At 41.3% G+C, this 23,402-nt stretch overlaps 1 protein-coding gene across 1 annotated transcript; it reads left to right on the top strand.

Moving 5' to 3' along the window:
* Positions 1–63: 63 nt before the first annotated feature.
* EIF2S2 (eukaryotic translation initiation factor 2 subunit beta) lies at positions 64–19,822 on the top strand. Its single transcript, XM_036079502.2, has 9 exons — positions 64–225; positions 5,413–5,590; positions 7,060–7,163; positions 11,654–11,789; positions 12,841–12,941; positions 13,789–13,937; positions 16,595–16,651; positions 18,636–18,721; positions 19,352–19,822. Exons 1-9 carry the CDS (start codon positions 211–213, stop codon positions 19,525–19,527), a joined length of 1,002 nt encoding a protein of 333 aa, XP_035935395.1. The 5' UTR covers positions 64–210; the 3' UTR covers positions 19,528–19,822.
* The last annotated feature ends 3,580 nt before the right edge of the window (positions 19,823–23,402 follow it).

The raw sequence follows: 23,402 nt of genomic DNA, 5'->3' as shown, positions 1-23,402 counted from the left end.
GCGGTTCCTCCGTGCGCCTGCGCCTTGGCAGGCTCTGCGCAGGCGTATTTCCAACGCCTGGGAGGAGAGGGCGGGGTGTCGTTCCCTTTAGCTGATGCAAGAGCCTAGTGCGGTGGTAGGAGCAGAGTCGGTAGGAGCAGTGCTGCCCGCGGGGCCTGGGGCTGACCCGTCCGACTTCCCGTCCGTGCCGAGCCCACTCGAGCCGCAGCCATGTCCGGGGACGAGGTGAGGGCCTGAGCCTGGTTCTAGGGCTAAGGACTGAGGCGGAGAGTCTAACCCACCCCGGTGTGGGAGACCGGGCCTGCGGCCTAGCGGCCGGCCGCCGCCATGTGGGGCCCCCGGGCCTAAGCGGCTGGGAGCGATAGAACCGGTGAGGACTTCGGAGCCGCGGGCCTGGTCGCGCCCGGCTCTCCTCAGGGTGGCGGCGCCGAGGCCTACGTCCTCCTGTGGCCGGCGTTTCCGGAATTTTGAGCTCGTTGAGCCGCCCTCCCAGAAGGGGGCTTGAATGCCCGGGTAATGCCCCAAAAGAACGAGATTGGGGCTGCCGACCCCTGCATTCCTTTCGATTTGACAGTGCGGCTCCAACTCTCCTCGCTGGGCGCCGGGAGTGGTGAAAGGAGCCTCCGTCAGCTCCGGCGGAGCGCCCTCGTTAAACTTTGCAGGCTGGCTTGTCCTGGCCGGTATCCGCCCTTATTCTCATCTTGAGCATTATAGGGGTGAGGGAGATAGGACAGAGGAAAAGACCCTTCAGCCTCAAAAAGTGACTCACCTCGGAAAGTTTTAGGGCGGGAGTCCCTGAGCCTCCCTGAACAGAGAGCTCACAGCGACGTGAGCGGGAAGATCGGGCTGCGAAGCTGGCTGGATCTTTTTCCACCGTCGTGCTTGTACTTCAGCAAATTTTCTCAAATCCTTTTTAGCCAGATTTGTACCCGTTCACGTAAAATCAAACGGCTTAAAATGAAATTTAATTTAAGTACTGTAAGTATTGACTGAGGGAAAGCTACAGCTTACCGGCCAGGTCTCCCCGCCAAAAAAAAAAAAGCTCTTGAATTTATAATTCACTTTGTAAATACTGGGATGCTTGGCCTATAGCGCCTTGGAGAGGAGGAGGAGGAAAAAATCTAGGCTTCCTCGAGCGTTGGTTTTTTTAGGTAGACCCTGAACGATGCTTAGAATTTCCACAGTAGTGGAAAGGCCTGATCACAGGGTAAAGGGAGTGGTTAAGAAGGCAAGTACATGTGCTCACAGAAAGGATATTCTCCAATTTGCTTAGAGTTAATTCCATTGAGACGTAGTGGTGGCTAATTCGTGGAGGGATTTGAAGACCAAATTAAGGAATTTGGACTTTATTCTGGAGGAGGCAACTCCAGTCTCACATTTGATTTTCACAATAACCGTGTAAAATTGGTATCATTGTTATTATGCCCATTTTAGAGATGAGAGAACTGAGGCTTAGAGAGTTGTATGATGCCCATGATTAAATAGTAAGTGGCGGAGCCAGTAGTAGAATTCCAGATCTATGCAATATTGCCTCCATCTAGGTAACTGGGAAGCTCTTGCTCTGTTAGGAGATAACAGAGTCTAAATGAAGTAGGTGGTTCTTGCTTGGAGGTCATGCTCTGAACTCCAAGACATTGCTCTGGCCACTGTATTTCAGAAGTTCTGAGAGTGGCAGTGTTTCATGCTTGTTTCTTTTCTACCCATTTTCTCAGCTTTTCATAATCTTTAACAGTGCTTATGTAGGTCTGTGGGGTACTATTCTGTGTATGGGGTTTATGGTAAAGTACAAGTGTTGTAAGGGAGTGAAGAGATCTACTAGTAGCTACAGGAGAAGAAATAGGGCCATTTCAACATAGCGATTTGGGGAGCTGGAGGATTCAGTTTTAGCAGTGGGATCAAGTTTTGAAGGAAGTGCAATGTGAATAAATTATTGAAGGGTGAACAAGATTTTGCCAGCAAAAAATGGCAGAACCAGCATTCCAGCAGAGGGCTTTAGAAGCCAATAAAGGAGTAAGCAGCTTAACGCTTCACAGGTCTACCAGTCCAACTTCATTTTATAGGCAGGAAACTAGGGCCTAGGGAGGTTAACTTGCCCAAGATCACACAGCAAGTTAGTGGGACTAGAAACTCAGCCTTTGGCTTCAACTCTGGAGGTATGTGCAGGGTCTGGTTCCTCTAGTACTATTGACTAGATTAGTATTCTTAGGCCAGTCTTTAACTTCTGACTACTTTACAGACATGTAAGGATCAAGTGAAAAGTTGTACATGGAAATGATTTATAAACTGCCAGGGTCTCCCCAAGAGTAGAAGTTCTGGGCTAGGATAGAGGGTTAAAGAACCTGTTTTTTTTTTCCTATTTTCTTCACATTTCCTTCTTTCTTTAAACACTTTATTGATGTATAATTGACATAAAATAAACTGTATACATTTCTTTTAAAACCTAGTAAGTAAGCCAGAAACTCACCAAAATACAACTTTCTTTAACCTAGTGGAACACCATGACCTTTAAAAAGCAGTGTTCTAGAATTATGGAAAAATATCCTAATCTGCAGGCATTCATTATTTTTCAGACCATTTTTTTTAGTGCTGTCAATAGCTAAGATTACTGCTTATTACTAGGCCCCATTTACAGGGTGTCAGAACCATTAGGTTTTCACACAACATGGTAGGATGTTTTACAAAAGAAGCTTTAAACTTAAAAAAAGTTTCTGATTAAAAATGGAATGTGTGTGGGGCGCCTGGGTGGCTCAGTTAGTTAAACGACTGCCTTCAGCTCAGGTCATGATCCTGGAGTCCCGGGGACGGGGTTGAGTCCCACAGAGTCCCACATCGGGCTCCCTGCTCAGCAGGGAGTCTGCTTCTCCCTCTGACCCTCCCCTTTCCCATGCTCTCTCTCCCTCATTTTCTCTCTCAAATAAATAAAATCTTTAAAAAAAAAAAAATGGAATGTGTGTTGTACAGAGTTTACAAAGCACAGAAGAATACAAAGAAATAAAAATCTCCCAGGATCCCATCACCCACGGATGACAATATTTAGCATTTGTTCTCACCTTGCTTCTCTAGGTTCTTCTGTAACTAACACTTGCCTCCTGGGTGTGGTGTGGCCATAAAGTTATCTCGGGTAAATTCTGATGGATGAGAGTAGGTTACCACTTTCATGAAGCATTTTAGCATTCTCCAACCCAACCCAGCCTGGAAAGTTGAAAGTGGGAAGCTGTTTTTGAAAGCTTTGTTGTGGACTTAAAAAAAAAAAAAAAAAAGCTCAAGAGAGTCTGTGGTTTTTCCTAAGTGTACTGTCAGCAACTATTTGCTTCTCAAACCATACTAGTCTCATAAAACATTTTGAGTGTAATAATTTGTAAGTCAGACATGAAAATCTTTTAAAAAAAAAAAAAGGCAAAAACTTTTTTTTTACTCAGGACTGACATGGCCTTGTATTTTGGGGGAGTCCTGCTCTGGGCACCACTTTGGGATCCCTGGTTTCCTTATATTTAAACTCTACTTTCCTATGTGGTGTGAGTATATGAGGCACTGACTTTATTTGTTAAGTATCCAGAGACAGTAATTGAGAGAGATGTAATTACTTCAGTATATAATTCCTGCATGTTTATTACTCTTTACAAGGCTATAAGCAAACTGTTTGCCTGTACACTTAAGTATAAATGATATTCAGAGGGTAAGACAACAACTGTGGTGCTGTCCTCTGATTTAAGAATCCCTCCTATCTTTGGTCTGTCTTGCTGAATAATAGTTAAAAAATAATTAATATTCCAGGGAACTTGATACTTGGGGAAGAATGCAATAAATTGTAAGCCCTGCCAGACAACCAAATTTCTAGTGCCTAGTATGCTGTCCTTTTGCCAAATCTCCGTTTTCAGTAAATGAGGATAAACTGGATACCTACCTGGAATAGATTGCAACATTCCATGTACAGTGACCCAGGACCTAATAGATTAGCTGTGGGGAACTTCCTCCTGTTTCTCCTCTTTTCTTTATTTTTTATTTATTTATTTTTTATATCTTAAGTTTGCTCAGTAATGTTCTTCAGACTGCATTTCAGAATTTGCTGCACAATTAAATCTTTGTGAAGGTAGCAGAGGAAATCTTTGAAATGAGGCTGTATCAATTTCCAGAATGTTTTGCAGAGCCTTCTTTATTGGGTGAGGACGATATCTACCCTACCTTATTACAGACCCTAGTTTGGTTTCAGTGTAGCTCAATTTCTCTAATGTACTTGGGTCATAAAGAAATGTAAGTAAATTGGAATCAATTTTGGGAATTTTTTTTGAGAGTTTCATGATATGTCTTGGAAATTTAATCAACCTGAGTTGATGAAATTTCAGTGATAGGAATCAAGAGATACCATGCTTTGTCAGAACTCTAAAGCATTACATAAATTATAATAATTGCTAACATTCATTGAGTACTTCTGTGCCAGGCACTGTGCAAAGTGTTTTATATTTAATTACTCATTTAATCCTCCCAATAACATTATTAGGTTTGTTTTTGGTTCCACTACTAATCTCCATTTTATAAATGAGGCAAGAACTTATCTGGAGTAACACAAGTAAGTGCCAGAGTGGATTTGAATTCAGTCAGTTGGACTCCAGGCTTGTGCTTTCAAATACTTCTCTGTCACTCAGATCATTGGGCAAAATCCTAAATTTAAGCATGGTAGAATTTGGACAAAGATTGGTAAGGGCTTAGAGAAAAATACTTGGGACTTGAATCCAATTCTGCTTGACTTCAAAGACCTCTTTACATTGTACCAGGCATCTATTCTATATGTTGTTAAACTGTTGTGTCTAAAATAATGATCGATATTTTTTTCCAAGAGATCAGTGTGCACAAGTTGTTTATAAATTAGTTTAGTTTTTCACTTACTCTCTAGTGGACATTAGATTTAAAATAACTAAGAAAACTTAATGTTCCAGAAACAAAAAGCAAAATAAAAGGTTGTATGGAAGTTTCTCTTACTCAGAGATTTGCTATAGGAAGGGTTGCTGATGGATTTTCTTAAAGATTTGTCTGAACTTGGCCAGGGAGGGGGAGCAGTTCTTGTTTTAATTTTTTATCAGGTCAGGTCTCCTGGCATAGCAACCCCAGGTTACCAGCCGTAAATAAAGTTTCCAAATTTGCTTGTGAAATTTAAAAGTGAAGTTGCAGTATCTTGTGAGAATTTACAAATTTCAAGGCATGTGCATGTGTTTCCGAACCATACCCCTCCCCCACCCCTTTACTAATAAGGGAAGGTTGTTGGATGGACTTTTTGTTTGTGTTTGTAAAATCCTTTTTGGTACTTTAACGCACCATATATTGTACTTTCAAGCGTATACTTTTTGAGTATACAACATTTGGAATGTGAGTGTCTTTAAAAACAATCACTTGGATCCTTTTTCTTTTTTTAAACAGATGATTTTTGATCCTACTATGAGCAAGAAGAAAAAGAAGAAGAAGAAGCCTTTTATGTTAGATGAGGAAGGGGATGCCCAGACAGAAGAAACCCAGTCCTCAGAAACAAAAGAAGTAGAACCAGAGCCAACTGAGGATAAAGATGTAGAAGCCGATGAAGAGGACAGTAGGAAAAAGGGTGAGTTGTAGATATGAAAGAGTCAGTGATGTCCTATGAGACCTGATTCTCTTCTGTGAGTGTTTTAGATTTTGTGCACAGTGACCTCTCAGCCTGGTAAGTGAAGTTGAGGCTATCAGTATGTTGTGTGCACTGGATCTTGCCAGATTTCTGATAGACTTGTTCCAGAGAAATTCCTACCAAATCCACAAGTTGCAGAGATGACAAAACCTCATCATTCCAGGCCTGGTTTTTCCAGTCTAACCTGTCAGGTCTCTTCCAGTTTTAATTGTAGTTGTATTTGAGTGTAGGCAGAAAGACATTGCAGCAAAATAGGCAGTTTTGTATCTTAGCAAACCTGAGAATCTATAAAAAGAGATTAAAATTATAGCCTAAAATGTTTGGATTTAGACACCAGCGTTAGTTATTCCCTCTTGTGCTCTAACATAGACACCATTTGATTACTAGAAATAAGTGATGCAATAAACATGATTCATGTCTAGTGAACATAAGACACTGCTGGCGATGGGGAGAACTGACATTCGTTGAGCATCTAGCATGTGCTAAGCATCTTGTACATGTTTTAAAAAAAACGTGAAAAGTAAAACATTCTTGTAATAAGACAAAATGAATTCATAAACAGCTCCTTGAAAAACTTTGTGGCAGAGGGATCCTAAATATTCTTAGTGTACAATAGGGCAGGACAAATGGAAGACTTATTGAATAAACCCATTATTACTAATGGTGGATAAAGTTTCAAATTGTAGCCTTATTTTAACAAATGTCATATACTTCATAAGGCCCTTTGTTGATTGATTTTAGTAACAATGAGCTAACCACTAGGATTTAGATGAAAAAAGTATAGCACCTTAGTAGCCAGTAGGGAGATAGGTAAGCCAGTAAGTACCTCTGTTGGAGTAACAGAAGGTTCTTTCAAGACACCTAGGGGGGCACTTAAAACCCAGTTAGGGGATAGGCTTAGAGAAGGCTTCTTGGTGGTAGTTACTTCTAACCAAGATCCAGTGAGATGAAGATAAGTGCAATATGAGAGGGCCGACAGGAGGCTTAGGTAAGAGACCACACACACTACACTAAGAAGTGGAAGTAGTTTAGTTGGACTGGAACCAGGAATTAAGGGTTGGTAGATGAGAGGGTAGGCAGAAATGGAGAGATAAAACTAGAGACCCTTAGAAATTGTGTTAGAACTCTGACTTTGCCATAAGAATAATGAGGCATGGTATGGTCAGATTACTAAGCAAATATTCCCAACATGGTCCCCTAACCAGGATTTTCCTACAAAGCTTTGACTTGACCTGCCATTGAGTTTTTCAGAACCATAACCTTAGGTTGTAGAGATACCACTGTACTAACTAGTATCCAGTCTCTCTATTCTGGTGACTTGACTCATCAATAGCTGAAATGTTGGTTTAACTCGGTTTGTGCTGTACTTTCTGCTAGTTGTTAATACTCTTAATTATCTGTCTTTTTAGATGCTTCTGATGATTTAGATGACTTGAACTTCTTTAATCAGAAGAAAAAGAAGAAAAAAACAAAAAAGATATTTGATATTGATGAAGCTGAAGAAGGTGTAAAGGTAGTATTGCTTTCTTATTGAAGGTAAAATTTGACCTCTCGAAAGGTTGCTAATAGCTGATGTTTCTTTTTGTCTTGTCTCAACAGCTTTGCTTTTGGTATTAAGTACTTGATCAGTGTTAAGGTCATTTTCTTGGGAGTGTGTCTGACTAGGTATCTTAAAGGGATTAAACAGTTTAAAGGAATATAAATTGAGTTTTACACATTGTATTGCAGTGCCATTAAGATGATTACAAAATGACCTTGGTCATTAACCACACTGAGATTGGCTGAGGAGAGCTATTTCTGTAAGTGAGAAATCCTGTGGAGCATATGTTCATATGGTTTCTTCTTCTTTTTTTTTTTTTTTTTTAAGATTTTATTTATTTATTTGACAGAGACACAGTGAGAGAGGGAACACAAGCAGGGGGAGTGGGAAAGGGAGAAGCAGGCTCCTGGCTGAGCAGGGAGCCCGATGTGGGGCTCGATCCCAGGACCCCGGGATCATGACCTGAGCCAAAGGCAGACGCTTAACGACTGAGGCACCCAGGCGCCCCATATGGTTTCTTCTGTTAGACTTTTGGTAGCATGTTGAAGATACAAACTTATGCATGTTCCTTTGAGCAGCAAAAAATGAACCCCAGCTTGTGATGGTTGGTGGCTGATGATTTTATGGCCTGTAGGAGAACAGGAGCATTTAGGCTGGTATTTTGGGGTTCTCTCGTCTTTTAGGGACATGAGGCCCTGTGATTATCTTGTTACTGGATCAGTTTCCGATATAAATATCTCAAAATTCTTTTGAACAAGGATGGATAAATAGGTGGGTAGGTGGGTAAATAGTAGGAGGATGGATCAAGAAGGAGCTGAAAGTCTGTTATTCCCTTATTTAGAGCTACTATTTTAAAGACCCTGTCCAGGAATCCTGAGCAGAGCCCACACATCTATTTCAAAAATCCAGGGTAATAGCAATTTTATGTATATACAAGTGAGAAGGAGCAAGCATGAGAACACACATACACATGTATTAAGTGTCCCATTTTATGCTTTCTACCCCAATTTTTCTTTGGTAAATAGTTTATTTGCTCAAACTCAAGTAAATAAGGTGTGTCTCACATGTAATAGGAAATGTATACAGTAATTTGTTCAGTTTTGGAAACAATGTCACAATTTTGATAGCTTGGTTAATTCAGCAAATATGTATTGGTAATTACAGTGAGTCAGGCATTGTGTGCTAATTGCTAAGGTACTGAAATGAATAAGATATTTTTCCTTTTCAGAGATTATTTTAGTTCAGGAATAATTTAGACTCCTTTAGAACAAGATGATTTTACCTGGATTTACTTTATTCCCTCCCTGTTTGGGGATTCTCTTCTCTTCCTACTGTTGTAGGGAAACTGTGAAAGAAATATTCAGATTATACTGAACAAAAGAGGTTTAAATATCCTGGGTAACAAGGTGACATACCAGATGTGCTACAGAAGGTCTTGGTTAACAAGGTTTTGTTGGTCAGTTCCTCTAGTAGCTTTTGTCCTGAAGAGTCACTTATAAGCTCTGCTCCTACTAAGTGTTTAAATACTTTTTTCTCTACTATTGAAGGCATAACATAGCTTGTTACTACAAGTATCTTCATCAGGCAGGGCAAGGAGTTTAACTCGAAACTAAAGTGTTTTTAAGATACTGGGTGTTGGGTGCTGTGGAGCATATGTTCATATGGTTTCTTCTTCTTTTTTTTTTTTTTTTTTAAGATTTTATTTATTTATTTGAAAAACACTCTGCCATTTTCTATGTTTCACTGGGTCTTTGCCTCAGTTTGGAAGTAGATCTGGCTGGAATGAAGTAAATAGTATAGGACTAGAAATCAGCTGTTGTGTGCTAATTTGTATCAGTATATCTAAGTTTCTCATTTAATGACTGTCATTTTAGAGACTGAATATCTGCTTTCTCGTGTATGTGTTATCCAGCTACTACACATGAGCTGATTGGTTTTTGATGGCCAGATGTGGCATTGAGACTACATAGCTGGATTTGGGATCTCAAGGCTGAGTGTCATTTACTCCCAGCTATTCCAGTTTTTCTGCTAAGATTTATGAAATTACAGTGGCCAGTGTCAGAGTTTTTCAGGATGTAGGCATGTAAAAATAGATGTTGATAAGGTAATATTGACAGCATACTTGAGGGTAGGAAGCCGGATAAGCTGGTGAAAAGGATGGAGACATTAGAAGACTAGAGACTGAGACTGGCCTTTTCTGATCTTCTGGGGTGTGTATGACTCATTTCTAGTGCCCTGTTTACATCCATAACTATAGCAGCCAATCTTAGGATCAAGCTGTACCTTGTCTCCATCCATTCATCAGGTGACTGTAATTCTCTGGATTCTGCCTTTTCCCTCTTTCATGATGTCATCTATTGAAATGATGCCCAAAGACCTCTTCACAATCTGGTGCCAGCTGACTGTGGTATAATAAAAAATAAATATTTGGTCTTTGTCCCCAGTTCCTGGCACACAGCTTCTAAAACCCTTGGCATCTCTGGAGTGATAAAAGTATCATTTTGAGAGATGATTAGTGGCTGGGAGCCCCTGGATAGCTTTAGGGTGGGGGACTGGTTGTCAGATTAAGCCGTGATGAGAGGATTGGAACTTTCACATTCACACTCCTCCAGGGAAAGGGACTGGAGATTGAGTTCAGCCACCAATGGGCAATGATTTAATCCTGCCTACATAATGAAACCTCCGTAAAAACCCTTCAACGGCGGGGGTTAGAGAGCTTCAGGGTTAGTGAACACTAACTAACTGTTGGGCGAGTGGTATAACCAGAGAAGGCTCTGCACCTGCCTCCCTCCCCACCCTTTTTTTTTGCTCTATGCATCTCTTCCTTTTGACTGTTACTGAATTGTATCCTTTATCATAAACTGGTAATAGTTAAGTGTTTTTCTGAGTCTGAGTTGTTCTAGCAGATTATTAAATGGGGGGGGTGTTCTGAATTTGTAGTCAAGTCAGACTAAGTGTGGGTAAGACATGGGGACCCTGTGCTTGGGACAGTCTTGTGAGACTGAGCCATTAAACCTGTGGAATCTGTCACTGAGCCTGAGTAGTGTCAGAGTTGAATTGAATCGTAGGCCACCTAGTTAGTGTCAGAGAGCTGGACGATAGCTGTGGGAAAAAACCACGTATTTGGTGTCAGGAGGAAAAATGGCTCCCATTGATTGCATCAGAATACTTCGAAACTTCTTTAAAATACTCCTAAACCCTGTTCCTGCTTAAAGATTGTCAACCAAAAGATACAGGAATCTTTTTTTTTTCCTTAAGATTTTATTTATTTTAGTGAAAGAGAGAGACCACATGAGCGGGAGGGACAGAGGGAGAGAGAGAGAAAATCTCAAGCAGACTCTGCACTGAGTGCAAATCCCAATGCAGAGCTCAATCTCACGACCCCAAGATCACAACCTGAGCCGAAACCAAGAGTCAGATGCTCAACCAACTGTGTCACTGAGGTGCCCTGATACAGGAATCTTTTAAAGATTCCCAGGTGGTTATGACAGTGGCCTGGTTTGGAAACATGGGCAATAATTACAAGATCTCAAGGCTGATGGATAAAATAAAGGAAAAGATGCCACAAAAGTGTCTTAAAGAGGGGTGCCTGGCTGACTCAGGAGAACATGTGACTCTTGATCTCAGGGTTGTGAGTTCAAGCCCCACATTGGGTGTGGAGCCTCCTTTAAAAAACAAGGTATCTTAAAGAACTTCCAGTTTAAATGACAGACTTTATTTTTAATTTTTTTTTTTTTAAGATGTTATTTATTTACTTGAGAGTGAGCAAGAGAGAGAGCATAGAGGGAGAAGGAGAAGCAGAGTCCCCGCTGAGCAGGGAGCCAGATGCGAGGCTCCATCCCAGGACCCTGAGATCATGACCTGAGCCAAAGGCAGACGCTTAACTGACTGATGCACCCAGGCGCCCCTATTTATTTGGTTTTTATTTTTATTTTTTTTAAAGATTTTATTTATTTGACAGACAGCGAGAGAGGGAACACAAGCAGGGGGAGTGGGAGAGAGGAGAAGTAGGCCTTCTGCTGAGACCCCGATGCAGGGCTTGATTCCAGGACCCTGGGATCATGACCTGAGCCGAAGGCAGACGCTTAATGACTGAGCCAACCAGGCGCCCTTATTTATTTGTTTTTTAAAGATTTTATTTATTTGAGAGAGGGCACAAGTGGGGGGAGGGGCAGAGGGAGAGGGACAGGCAGACTCCACACTGAGCACAGAGCCTGACACAGGGCTCGATACTAGGACCCCGAGATCATGACCTGGGCTGAAGTCAGATGCTTAACTGACTCAGCCACCCAGGTGCCCCTAAATGACAGACTTTCTGAGCCAGTTTGGTTCACTTGTGAGAGACATTGCTTATCTATAACTTCAATTGTGAATATGTTTTCCTCCAAAATGATGTCAGCCCATGTCATTTAAAAAAAAATAGTCCTAGTATCAAAATGTTGATTCTTATCTCAATTTCTTAGGATCTTAAGATTGAAAGTGATACCCAAGAACCAGCTGAACCAGAGGATGACCTTGACATTATGCTTGGCAATAAAAAGAAGAAAAAGAAGAATGTTAAGTTCCCAGATGAGGATGAAATCCTAGAGAAAGATGAAGGTAATATTGGGGCTCAGCAGCTCATTTCTAGGTTACTCAAGACTTTGGCCTGGTCTCTTTGATGACCTTTCTTATTTTTCCCTTCTCCTTATTTCCAGTGCCTGATAATGGAAACTGAAAGGAAAGGGTATCTAACTTGATAATGACAGTTCAAGATTTCATGGGGAAAAATTTGGCAGTTGGGATTACACTAACTGTAACTGTTTAAATGTTTCTTTTTTTTTTTTGGTTAAAAGTGCTGTTTTATTTATTTTTTTCTTTTTTTTTTTTAATTTTTTATTGTTATGTTAATCCCCATACATTACATCATTAGTTTTAGATATAGTGTTCCATGATTCATTGTTTGTGCATAACACCCAGTGCTCCATGCAGAACGTGCCCTCCTCAATACCCATCACCAGGCTAACCCATCCTCCCAACCCCCTCCCCTCTAGAACCCTCAGTTTGTTTTTCAGAGTCCATCGTCTCTCATGGTTCTTCTCCCCCTCCGATTTCCCCCCCTTCATTCTTCCCCTCCTGCTACATTCTTCTTCTTCTTTTTTTCTTTCTTAACATATATTGCATTATTTGTTTCAGAGGTACAGATGTGAGATTCAACAGTCTTGCACAATTCACAGCGCTTACCAGAACACATACCCTCCCCAGTGCTGTTTTATTCTAAGTGCTAAAGTTCTTTAGAGAACTTTAGTGTAGTTAGCAGATGGATTTTTTAATGGATGTGGATGTTTCTTAAGCGCTTCAAAACATCTGGACTTTTTTCGTCTAATTATCCCAGTGCATTATGTTATCTTGTGTTTGTTAAATCAAGAAATAATTCGGTGTGTCTGTTACCACAAATTCCTAATTAGAGAGGTCTCTGTTAAGGGTTATTTATGAAAGTTGTAACATCCCTGTCTTGAAGAAGTAATAGGTTGGTTGTGAGCCTTGATGCTTTTATGCGGGAGGGAAGACAAATGTCTTTGAAGCTTTCATTTCTCTAGATCTGCCTCCGCCCCCCACCCTCACTTTGTTACTGCCTACCCCTCATTCTTACGGTCTTTATTATCTGTAGCTTTAGAAGATGAAGACAGCAAAAAAGATGATGGTATCTCATTCAGTAACCAGACAGGTCCTGCTTGGGCGGGCTCAGAAAGAGACTACACATATGAGGAGGTAAGATAAATTCTGTTATGAAAAAGGGCTAAGATGTTCACTCAAATTCAAAGAAGAGCAAGATCTTTATTTACTTATTTTTTAATATTTGAGAGCACGAGAGAGAGCATGCACAGTGTGGGGGGCGGAGAGGCAGAGAGAAAGAGAACCTCCAGCAGACTCCCCGCTGAGTGCGGAGCCCAGGCTCCATCTCATGACCCTGAGATCATGACCTGAGTCAAAATCAAGAGTCGGATGCTTAACCGACTGAGCCACCCGGGCGCACCTGAAGAGCAAGATCTTTATACTGAATTGGAAGGGCCATCGAAGAACAGATCCTGAAACAGACCCAGAGAGGTCACACAATCAGTGCAGTGTTGCCAGATACCCTCAAATGCCCAGAGTTCAGCAGTCATTATGGTATTCACTGTTCCATCTGAATCCATGAACTTCTGAGGACATGGAGCCCCTTAATTGAGAGAGCAGTATAGAGGAAGGGGGTGACTAATTTAGGGCCAGTCGAGTTTATTTGGGCTTTCCTGAATTGTACTTTTCCACGTATCACATACTTTCCCTAGAAACAGCAAAATTAGTAGGGCTCCTTCATTCTACTTTGAACTGAGTATTGCTGAGCATCCCTAATTGACCAGATCCTGGTTGAGGATTGAGTCCTGCTCTTAAGGCAATGCCAGAACACGTAGTGATAAGTGTGTGTGTTTAGCAAAAAGTGTATATGCGCTGCTAAAGCGAGCACTGTGTTTAGCAAAAAGTGATGTTTGCTTTGCTTGAAGGTAAAACAGAGTGAGTGGGAATTTTATACTGCTGCTATTAATAAGAATGTATGTGAATACCAATTGTTTCTCTATAGCTACTGAATCGAGTATTCAACATTATGAGGGAAAAGAATCCAGATATGGTTGCTGGAGAGAAAAGGAAATTTGTCATGAAACCTCCGCAGGTTGTCCGAGTAGGAACAAAGAAAACTTCTTTTGTCAACTTTACAGATATCTGTAAACTGTAAGTTGGTTAATGGAGAGTCCTCCACCCCAAATACCAGATACTCCGTGGGGGCTATGTTAAATGTCCTTACTGTGCACTTTGTTGCAGGTAGAAGGAAAAAGATTGCACAAGTGTCGGGGTTGGTTTGAGGGAGGTCACAGTTTAAGTCTGTCAGTTCTTCCTGTTCTAGGTCTCAGGGCTTGCTTTATCAGGCATCCAGAGGTGAGAGAAGCCAACTCATGCTGACCCATGAGAGTGGATCTTAACCAGATGGAGGGAAGAGGGAGGAGGTTGAATGTAGTCCTCAGACAGGAGCCTGGGGAGCCCAGGGAGGTGGAAAAACTTATTAGGCTGGCTGGGGTGGGCCTGCCAAACTGCAAAAGTGATCTCTGGGACAGCAGCTTTATTTGGTGTGCCTCTTCTTTGAATGGTCATTGCCAAGACATGGTCGATGAGATTTTAGCTTTCTTTTTTTTTTTTTTTTTTAAAGATTTTATTTATTTATTTGACAGAGAAAGACCGCGAGAGAGGGAACACAAGCAGGGTGAGTGGGAGAGGGAGAAGCAGGTTTCCCGCTGAGCAGGGAGACTGACTGGGGGCTCAATCCCGGGACCCTGGGATCATGACCTGAGCCAAAGGCAGACACTTAACTGAGCCACCCAGGCGCCCCATGAGATTTCAGCTTTCTTAATGATCATCACCTCCCATGTGTATCTCATCCCCAGGTCATGTTCTGGGCCTGGCACTTCTCATAGCTCAGCTGCATCTTTTCTGACAGGCTCTTTAGGGCAACTGACCTTATTTATCTACTGTTTGTTACTCAGTTTCATAAATGATACATGCTTATTGCAGATAAAAGGCAAAACAGTGATGAACAAAAAAGAGAATAAACACTAAAAATTCTACCACCCTGAGATAATCACTTGTTTTCATTATAGGCATTACTTAAAAGGTTTTAGACTTTTGGCTGATGACAACAGTAGTATATTCTTATTGTAGAAAAACTAGAAAATACAGACATGCTAAAGAAAATGAAAAATCATCTATAAGTCCACCATTAAGAGATAATCATAATACTTTTATGTTTAGTATTGTGCATGTAGATATTTTTAAATAAATTAGTATCATACTGGTTTTCAACAGAATTTTCTCTTAATATATCACAAAACTTTTACCCATGTCATTAAGTGGTCTTCAGAAATGTTTTGAGTAGCAACACGTTTTAACAGTTTCTTAGTTGGATATGGTTGCTTCCAAGTTTTCATGATCAGTGGCAAAGCTTTAGGAAACATCCTAATAGACGTATCTTGACAGTAACTCAGAATAGAGCCTTAGGGCAAATTCCCAAAATGGAACTGCCAAGTGAAAAGGAATGGGTTATTTTCATGGCAGATGTTGGCAAATTGCTTTCCAGAAAGCTCCTACCAATTTATACTCCCACTAGCAATGTAGGAGTTTACTTTTCTATTATATTTTCACCAACCCTCACTTACTACACTTTGGGAAAAAATAACTTTTAAAATTGTAGTAGTACCTGGTTATTGGAACAAGTTCAAACAATGCCAAGTAAATAGAATTATTTTTTAGAAAAGATTTGTTTTAGAGAGAGAGAGAGAGTGTGCATGTGGCGGGGAGGAGCAGAAGCAGAGGGAGAGGGGAAGCCGACTCCTTGACAATGCGGGGCTTGATCCCAGGACCCTGAGATCATGACGTGAGCTGAAAGCAAGAGTCAGATGCTTAATTGATTAAGCCACCCAGATGCCCCCCAAGTGAATAGTATTAAAAAGTTTAAATACTGAATGGCATTGCTCTGTATTTGCTTTTTCCTATGTGTACTTTGGCGGGGGGAGGGTATTTAGAGACCTGCCTTGTTCCAAAAGCAGGATAGAATAGATGTACCAAAACTTATTTAACTGCTCCTCACTTGTGAATATTTAAGCTGTTTTCAGTTTTTCTGCTCTTGTGGTACCATGAGGTATTTCTCTATATATTGTTCCCCTTTTTTTGGTAATGAAGATTTTCAAAAAGGAAATACATAGGGATTAGCAGAACAAACAGCCAAGTGTCCCATTGCCTAGGTTTCTTGTATTTTGACCTGTTGACACATGTGCATCAGATCTTTTTCTTCTTTAAAGGTTTTATTTTTTATTTATTTTTTTAGAAAGGGAGAGGGAGAATCCCAAGCAGGTTCCATGCCTAGCAGGGAGCCTGATGCGGGGCTCAGTCTCACAACCCTGAGATCGTGACCTGAGCTGAAATCAAGAGTCGGACACTTAACCCTGAGCCACCCAGGCACCCCCAGATTTTTTTCTTCTTTAAAAAGAGGGTTTTACAGTTACAATCAAGGACATCTATGTATCTCTTTCTGATTCTTTCACCTTCCTTCTCAGAGAAAGAGGTTAACCTCTAAAGTTGGTGTTTACCTTTCCTGAACATGTTTCTAGACATTTACTCACATGTATGTATTTATAAATAACATGTTGCTTTATGGGCTGTAAAATGTAAATAAATGGTATCTATGTATCTTTATTTCAGGGTTTGATGAGCTAGGCACTAAAAATCACCAAATAGTTGAGTAATTACAGATAAAAACAATGAGCAGGATGGTTTTTTTTTAGATATTCGGTAAGATTTCCAGTGAAGGATAAAGTTTATATATTTCACTTTCTTTTTAGATTACATCGTCAGCCCAAACATCTCCTTGCATTTTTATTGGCTGAATTGGGTACAAGGTAAGAAGCTATATTCACATTTATATATAATTATAGATAGTAGTACTGGATGTTTCAGAGGAACTTCTCATAACTTGAAAAGGGTACATAACATAACAACCTTAGAAAAAACTTTCACCAAAAAAAAAAAAAGAAAAAAAAACATTCACATAATGCTAATTAGAGGAACTTTTAGGCCAGTGAGGGAGGGAAATCGTTTGAGAGCTTAGCTGCTTAGGAATAGGGAACAGAGTTAAAAGTGGCTCATCCATACAGGCCTGCTGGTGTTCCTGTCATTAGAATTCTTGGGTCTTCTTATGGATCAAATATTAGACTTCAGAGGAAAGCATTTTCTTAGGTCAGAATTTATTTTCTAAATTGTTAATTAGGCTATCAAAGAAATAGGCTGACAAGTGGCATGGGATTTGAAAACATTGAAACAGAGATCTGTAATTAGTTCCCTGTCTTCGGGGCTCACGTGTTGAAGGCACCAAGCCAGTCCGTCCCCATTCAGGGAGACCAGTATCCCACGGAGCCCATCCTAATATGACCATAAGTACCAGGAATCCAAAAGTCCCTTTAAAAATAAGTAACCTAGACTTAGAGCATGATAATGGTGAGTAACACATACTGAGTGCCTGCTGTATGCCAGGTACCGTGCCAAGCACTTTTAGGGGTACTGTCTCAGTCGTTAATAATAGTCCCATGAAGTGTAAGTGGAAATGACTACTACCCGTCTTACAGGTTTGGAAACAGTGAGTTGGTCACATAGCCAGCATCATCAAGGTAGTAACTCAGCTCTGCCTGTCTGTAGAGCTGGAGCTCTTGAAAGGCTTGTAGAGATAACTAAGGTGTTTTGCTGTCTTCCTACTCAAAAGTCTTCCTATTTAAACTCAGTGTGTTGGAACTGACTACACTCACTGTGGGGTTAAGGAGTAATTTATTTGACTAGTGGTAGATACGTAGACTGTTGTAGAAGAATGTTTTAAATGTAAACTTGTTACACTATTCTTAACTTGCAGAAACTAATGAAGGAATAAAAACTAGCGGTGTCCTACTTCTCGGAATAATTTACAGTTTTTGTAGAGGTGGGATTGTTGTAACCAGTGAACTTATGGTCAGTGGGCTCTTATGGGGTTGTTGAGAAAATTCAGTATCTTTTGACAGTGAATGGAAAAAATTTTCCTACATCAAGCATTAGAATCACCGTAGCTTGGAGATTAAGGGTTACAGTCCATGGAGGATGATAAAGCTTTATAGTTAAAGGAGAATCACAGGAGAGGTTCTTTAAAAAGTCAGTTTTATGAGATGCAAAACAAATACAAATTTAATGCTACCTGGCTGAATTTTGTTGTTTGACTTTGTGATTTGTAACAGATGATAACGTCTAGGGCAAAGCTTTACCTTATCAAAAGTGCTCGTCAGCACCACTGACAACATGTGACCTGTGATTTCACCTGTACTTCTTTATTGGTAACAGCTTTATAGAAATACAATTCACACATTTAAATGTACGAATGGTTTTTAATGTGTTGACATAGTTGAACAACCATTACCGTAACCCATTTTAGCATATTTTCATCAACTCGATGACTGAGTCAAAACATTTGGTGCTTAGAATTTTTGAAGATATAGTTCCCTTCCTGTTTTTATATTTATAGACCCCCCTCACTGCCTTGTACATGCTATACATTCAGTAGAAGTGTCTTTTTCCTTTGTTGGATGAATAAGCTATCACACACAGTTAGGAATCAATTTTGTTAGACTTAATCATAAATCTAATTATGTCACTGGAGATATAATTGGTTGAAATTGGATTCAGTGTTAGGAAACAGGAGTACGTCATCAGGCACCAACTACTTAAAAATAAATTTTGAAAAATCAGGTAGTATAGCACTGCTCCTAGAACTCGTCCTATGCCATTGAATATATTTTAAATAGGCTCTGGAATTTGGTTTCTTACAGGAAACAATAATAATGGAGATACTTTTCTTTTCTCTCATAGTGGTTCTATAGATGGTAATAATCAACTTGTAATCAAAGGAAGATTCCAACAGAAACAGATAGAAAATGTTTTGAGAAGATATATCAGTAAGTGTATAATTTAATTACATCATTCTGAAATGTTCTCAATCAGGCTGTAATATTTTGGGGGAGATCTACAGGTTTTTTAATGAAGCTAGAAAGGCTGGCCTTCGCCTTCAGAGATGAGGGAAAATGATGGGAAGATGGGACAGCTACTCTTGGTAGCTGCTTACGGGTACAGAGAAGAAGGGTTTTGATTTCTTAAGGCCCAGCAGATCAAGGATGCTGCTTGGTTCTAGGCTGAAGGCCAAGTCAGGGAAATCTCTTTGCAATCAGGCTTGGCCTGCCTTTTATCATCTTCCTAATCACTTAAAATTGGCAGGTGTATTCCCACCTAGGAAAGCTAATGAGTTCTTAGTGGCTCTCCTGTGGACAGAACCAGGAATGGCATCTGGCAGGCATCCCTGCCTCCTTGGACATTTGGAGTCTTTTTTCAAACCTTGGTTTAGTACCTGAAGCATCACAGCAAACAGCTTGTGTCTTTTTATCCCTAGAATATCTAAGTTAAGCTAAAGCTTTCCCTGGTCTCGGTGCCAGCCTGGGCTTGTGGAGTTCATGGTAGAAGATGTTTCAGAGGGAAGAAACCTCTGGCTCACTGCAGCCGCCAGGTAATTTTGTATGTTGCTTTTCCTGCAGAGGAGTACGTTACCTGTCACACGTGCCGATCACCGGACACAATCCTGCAAAAGGACACCCGACTCTATTTCTTACAGTGCGAAACTTGTCATTCTCGATGCTCTGTTGCCAGCATCAAAACCGGCTTCCAGGCTGTCACAGGCAAGCGAGCACAGCTCCGTGCCAAAGCTAACTAACTGGCTGCCACCACGGATTTTGCAAAGTGTGTTGTGGAGATTTGGCTGGACAGGTTTACCATCAGAGTGGACATACGACTGTATTAAAAAACAAGATAGAAAAGCTGCCAGGTTCTTTGGCGTGTGGCTGGTTGGTCTGAAATCCTTGCAGGATGCCAATGCTCAAGCTGTTGACATACTCATTGCCTACTTTAACAACTGTCAGAAAAATGTGATGGGGTAAGGCGGTGCTTTTTTAAAATCGTTCATAGACTTATGTAAAATGCAAGATAAATTAAAGTTATTATAACAGTGATCCTTTCAATTTGCTTTGTCCTTCAGTTTTCTATAAAAATTATGCTTAATGAATTCAGCAAAAACAGTTGGCGCCTGGCCTCTGGTGAGGTCTCTCTATCCTCATCCTGAGAAACCGGCCATTGGCAGGTGCTTCAGCTGGGCAGCTGTTATTCTTCTCAGCTTGTCTCGAGATAAAGCTTCACGTGAGAGGGTGGTTGGAACAGGAGATCTGGGAGGACAGCCTGTTTTCAGTGTCCAGGGAAAGATTACATAGATTATTTGAATTCCTTTACTTATGTGAGGATTGTTGCTACTACCTCACTGCCAAGTCCTCCAGCTGTTACCACGTGAGGGGAACACAAGGTGCTTCCCTCCCTCCCTCCCTCCCTCCGAATTTTTCTTTCTTATACTGGCCACTAAAAAAAATCTTAGAAATAAAGTCTTTAAGTATGTCTTGTAACCAGCACACTGAGAAAAACCCTAGTTGGGCGTCTGTTGGTGAGGAAGCAGTGCGGCATGTCGTACCACACAGAACTGAGCAAACTATGATGCTAGAGAAAGCTTTTCTTTTCCCCAACTTCGGTTCTGGGTTTGAAAAGACCCACTACAAATGCTTTTCTGTTTCCTATATTAAAAGTAGCTTCAGTGTGACCATGAGAAACCAAGAGGTGATGGTGCTCTTGGTGCCTCGAGTTCTGCCGCCTGATGATCTGGCTGAAAGGCTGTTTCTCCATTCAGCACAGGGAGAAAGATCATTTCATGTGTTTGCTGTGATCTGCCTAGCACATGACGGTAAGGGCATAACGCTGCCCCTCACAGTCTCGATGGCTAAGTGGCCCCAGGAGCAGTCGCTCAGCCCTCAGTGTCTTAACCATGTTTTTTTTAATCACTGTGACGCTTAAAGTACAGGCCAAGTGTTGGCCATGAAATGCTGGAGGGAGCAGAGTAGTCCCTCGACCCAGTGGGTCCCAGGGAGACCACACACTGGCTGAGCTGCCACCACTGCCCTGATGAACTCAACTGTTTATGATGCCGTCTTCCTTTTTTATCTACGCCCACACAATTCCCAGTGTCCGATGTTACTACGTGAATAAAGCAAGGATTAGTGCCTCTTGTGTAATTAGCACTCCACTGCTTTTGTGTGTATCTATGTGTTTCATTCGTTTCTTTTTACTTTAGTGGGACTCCTTAGGGAAGACAGGATTTTACCATTTTGCCTGTGTGACAGGTTGGCACACAGTTGTTGCAGTTTCAACCCAATTTTAACTTAATTCTCAGAACAGTTTCTGGACTGATAGAACCCTTTAAGACTGATTAAAATGGAATTAACTATTAACCCACTCACTTTTGGGCTGCCTTACGTTACCCATTCACAGTAGCATCAGCTTCATCTGTCTCTACTACCTCACACCAACCAGCTCGGCTGCAAGGAACCTTCTACAGGGTGACAAAAGGCACCCTGAGGGTTTTTGATCAAGAGCCAGGTTTGGTTGTGAGAAGGGAATAAGATCGTTTCCAGAGTGTCTTAGGAAACAATCTTGAAGAGTGTTTCTAATTATGCAAAGGGGAAAAAAGGGTTCCATTGGTGGTTTTAAAAAAAAGTCTGAGACTAAAGAGGTTCCATGAATGCGTAAGTCTTTAGTATGCTGATGTGCATGTTCATGAGCACATAAATGTGCAGTTAGATCTTTAGTCTTCAGAAAAACCTTTTCTGACCCCATCCTGGCTCACTCCCGCATTTCCACCTTCCCACTGCATGTAAAATAGTTTCCCTTCCCAGCCCACCATAACATAGGCACCGAGAACAAGGGTTTTTGTTCACTCATGCACCCCTAACTACTGAGAGCAAGCAGTTCCTAGCAAGTTGTAGGTGTTCCAAGACTTGAATGAGTTTCTTTAAAGATTTTTGAGAGCAAATGGGCGGGTGGGCTTGAAGGACAAGCAGACTTCCCCGCTGAGTGGAGCCCAATGTGGGGCTCGATCCCAGGACCCCAAGATCACAACCTGAGCCGAAGCCAGACACCTAACCGAATGAACCACCCAGGTGCCCCTTGAATGAGTTTCTTTAAAAGCAGCACTTTAGAATGGGGGTGCCTGGGTGGCTCAGTCGGTTAAGTGTCCAACTCTTGATTACGGCTCAGGTCATGATCTCAGTCATGAGATTGAGCCCTGCGTCAGCCTCCATGCAGGGCGTGGAGCCTGCTTAAGATTCTCTCCTCACCCCCACACCACTGCTCATGCTTATTCTCTCTTGCACTTAAAAAAAAAAAATAAAAAAAGAGGCACAAAATATGTAGACTTTTATAGCCCCTTCTCCCCCACAGACATCTTGCAATGTAAAGTGTTCTACAGGAAAAAAAGTGTTTGGCTGGACATCTTGAAAAATATGCTGCTGTGGTATATGAGGCCCCAGTTCTGACCTGACCTTCCCCCACCCAGATCCTTTGCTTTGGCAATTCTAAGGTTTCACATTTCAACAGAACATTAGATTTTGCAATGTGTTTTTAGAATTTGGGCTTTGTAGCATGTGGTCTTTTTCCGAAAAGATGGATTTATAATTAAAAACTTAATTCCCATAATCCTATCAACATTTTTCCAAGTTAGTACAGTTTTCATAATTTTTTTAAACTGAAAAGAGGTCCATCCATATTATACCATAGTTTATTAAATCAGTGCTTGGATGAGTATTTGCTAATTCTTAAGACTGCTAGGAGTATGGATTCTGAGCAGTCTGGAGTGGCAGTCCTCTGCCAATGATTATATCCTGTATTCTCACCTATGAAATAGGAAAATGTCTACCTCAAAGATGGTGAGATATGGGGCGCCTGGGTGGCTCAGATGGTTAAGCGTCTGCCTTTGGCTCAGGTCATGATCCCAGGGTCCTGGGATCCAGCCCCACATCGGGCTCCTGGCTCAGCAAGGAGCCTGCTTCTCCCTCTCCCTCTCCCTCTCTTCCTGCTCATGCTCTGTTATCTCTGTGTCTCAGATGAATAAATAAAAAAATCTTTAAAAAAAAAAGATGGTGAGATAGTATATGTAAAGTGCTTAACCCTGCCTGGCACTTGGAACTGTTTTCCTTCTGTGGAATACTTCCCTTAGACTGAATTTCCAGGGTCAGTGGGCAGGAGACTTTAGGGTAGCTAAGTGAAAACTGTAGGTATCACTTCTATTTCTTTTTTTTTTTTTTTTTAAGATTTTATTTATTTATTTGACAGAGAGAGAGAGCGAGAGCAGGAACACAAGCAGGGGGAGTGGGAGAGGGAGAAGCAGGCTTCCCGCCGAGCGGGGAGAACGATGCGGGGCTCGATCCCAGGACCCTGGGATCATGACCTGAGCCGAAGGCAGATGCTTAACGACTGAACCACCCAGGCGCCCCATCACTTCTATTTCTTTTCTTTTTTTTTTAAAGATTTTATTTATTTATTTATTTGAGAGAGAGAGAATGAGAGACAGAGCATGAGAGGGAGGAGGGTCAGAGGGAGAAGCAGACTCCCTGCCGAGCAGGGAGCCCGATGCGGGACTCGATCCCGGGACTCCAGAATCATGACCTGAGCCGAAGGCAGTCGCTTAACCAACTAAGCCACCCAGGCGCCCCATCA

The sequence above is a fragment of the Halichoerus grypus genome, chromosome 10, assembly GCF_964656455.1.
Source record: "Halichoerus grypus chromosome 10, mHalGry1.hap1.1, whole genome shotgun sequence".
Taxonomy (NCBI): domain Eukaryota; kingdom Metazoa; phylum Chordata; class Mammalia; order Carnivora; family Phocidae; genus Halichoerus; species Halichoerus grypus.
The sequence above is the reverse complement of the archived record's forward strand: the minus strand, read 5'-3'. Positions and strand labels throughout refer to the sequence as shown.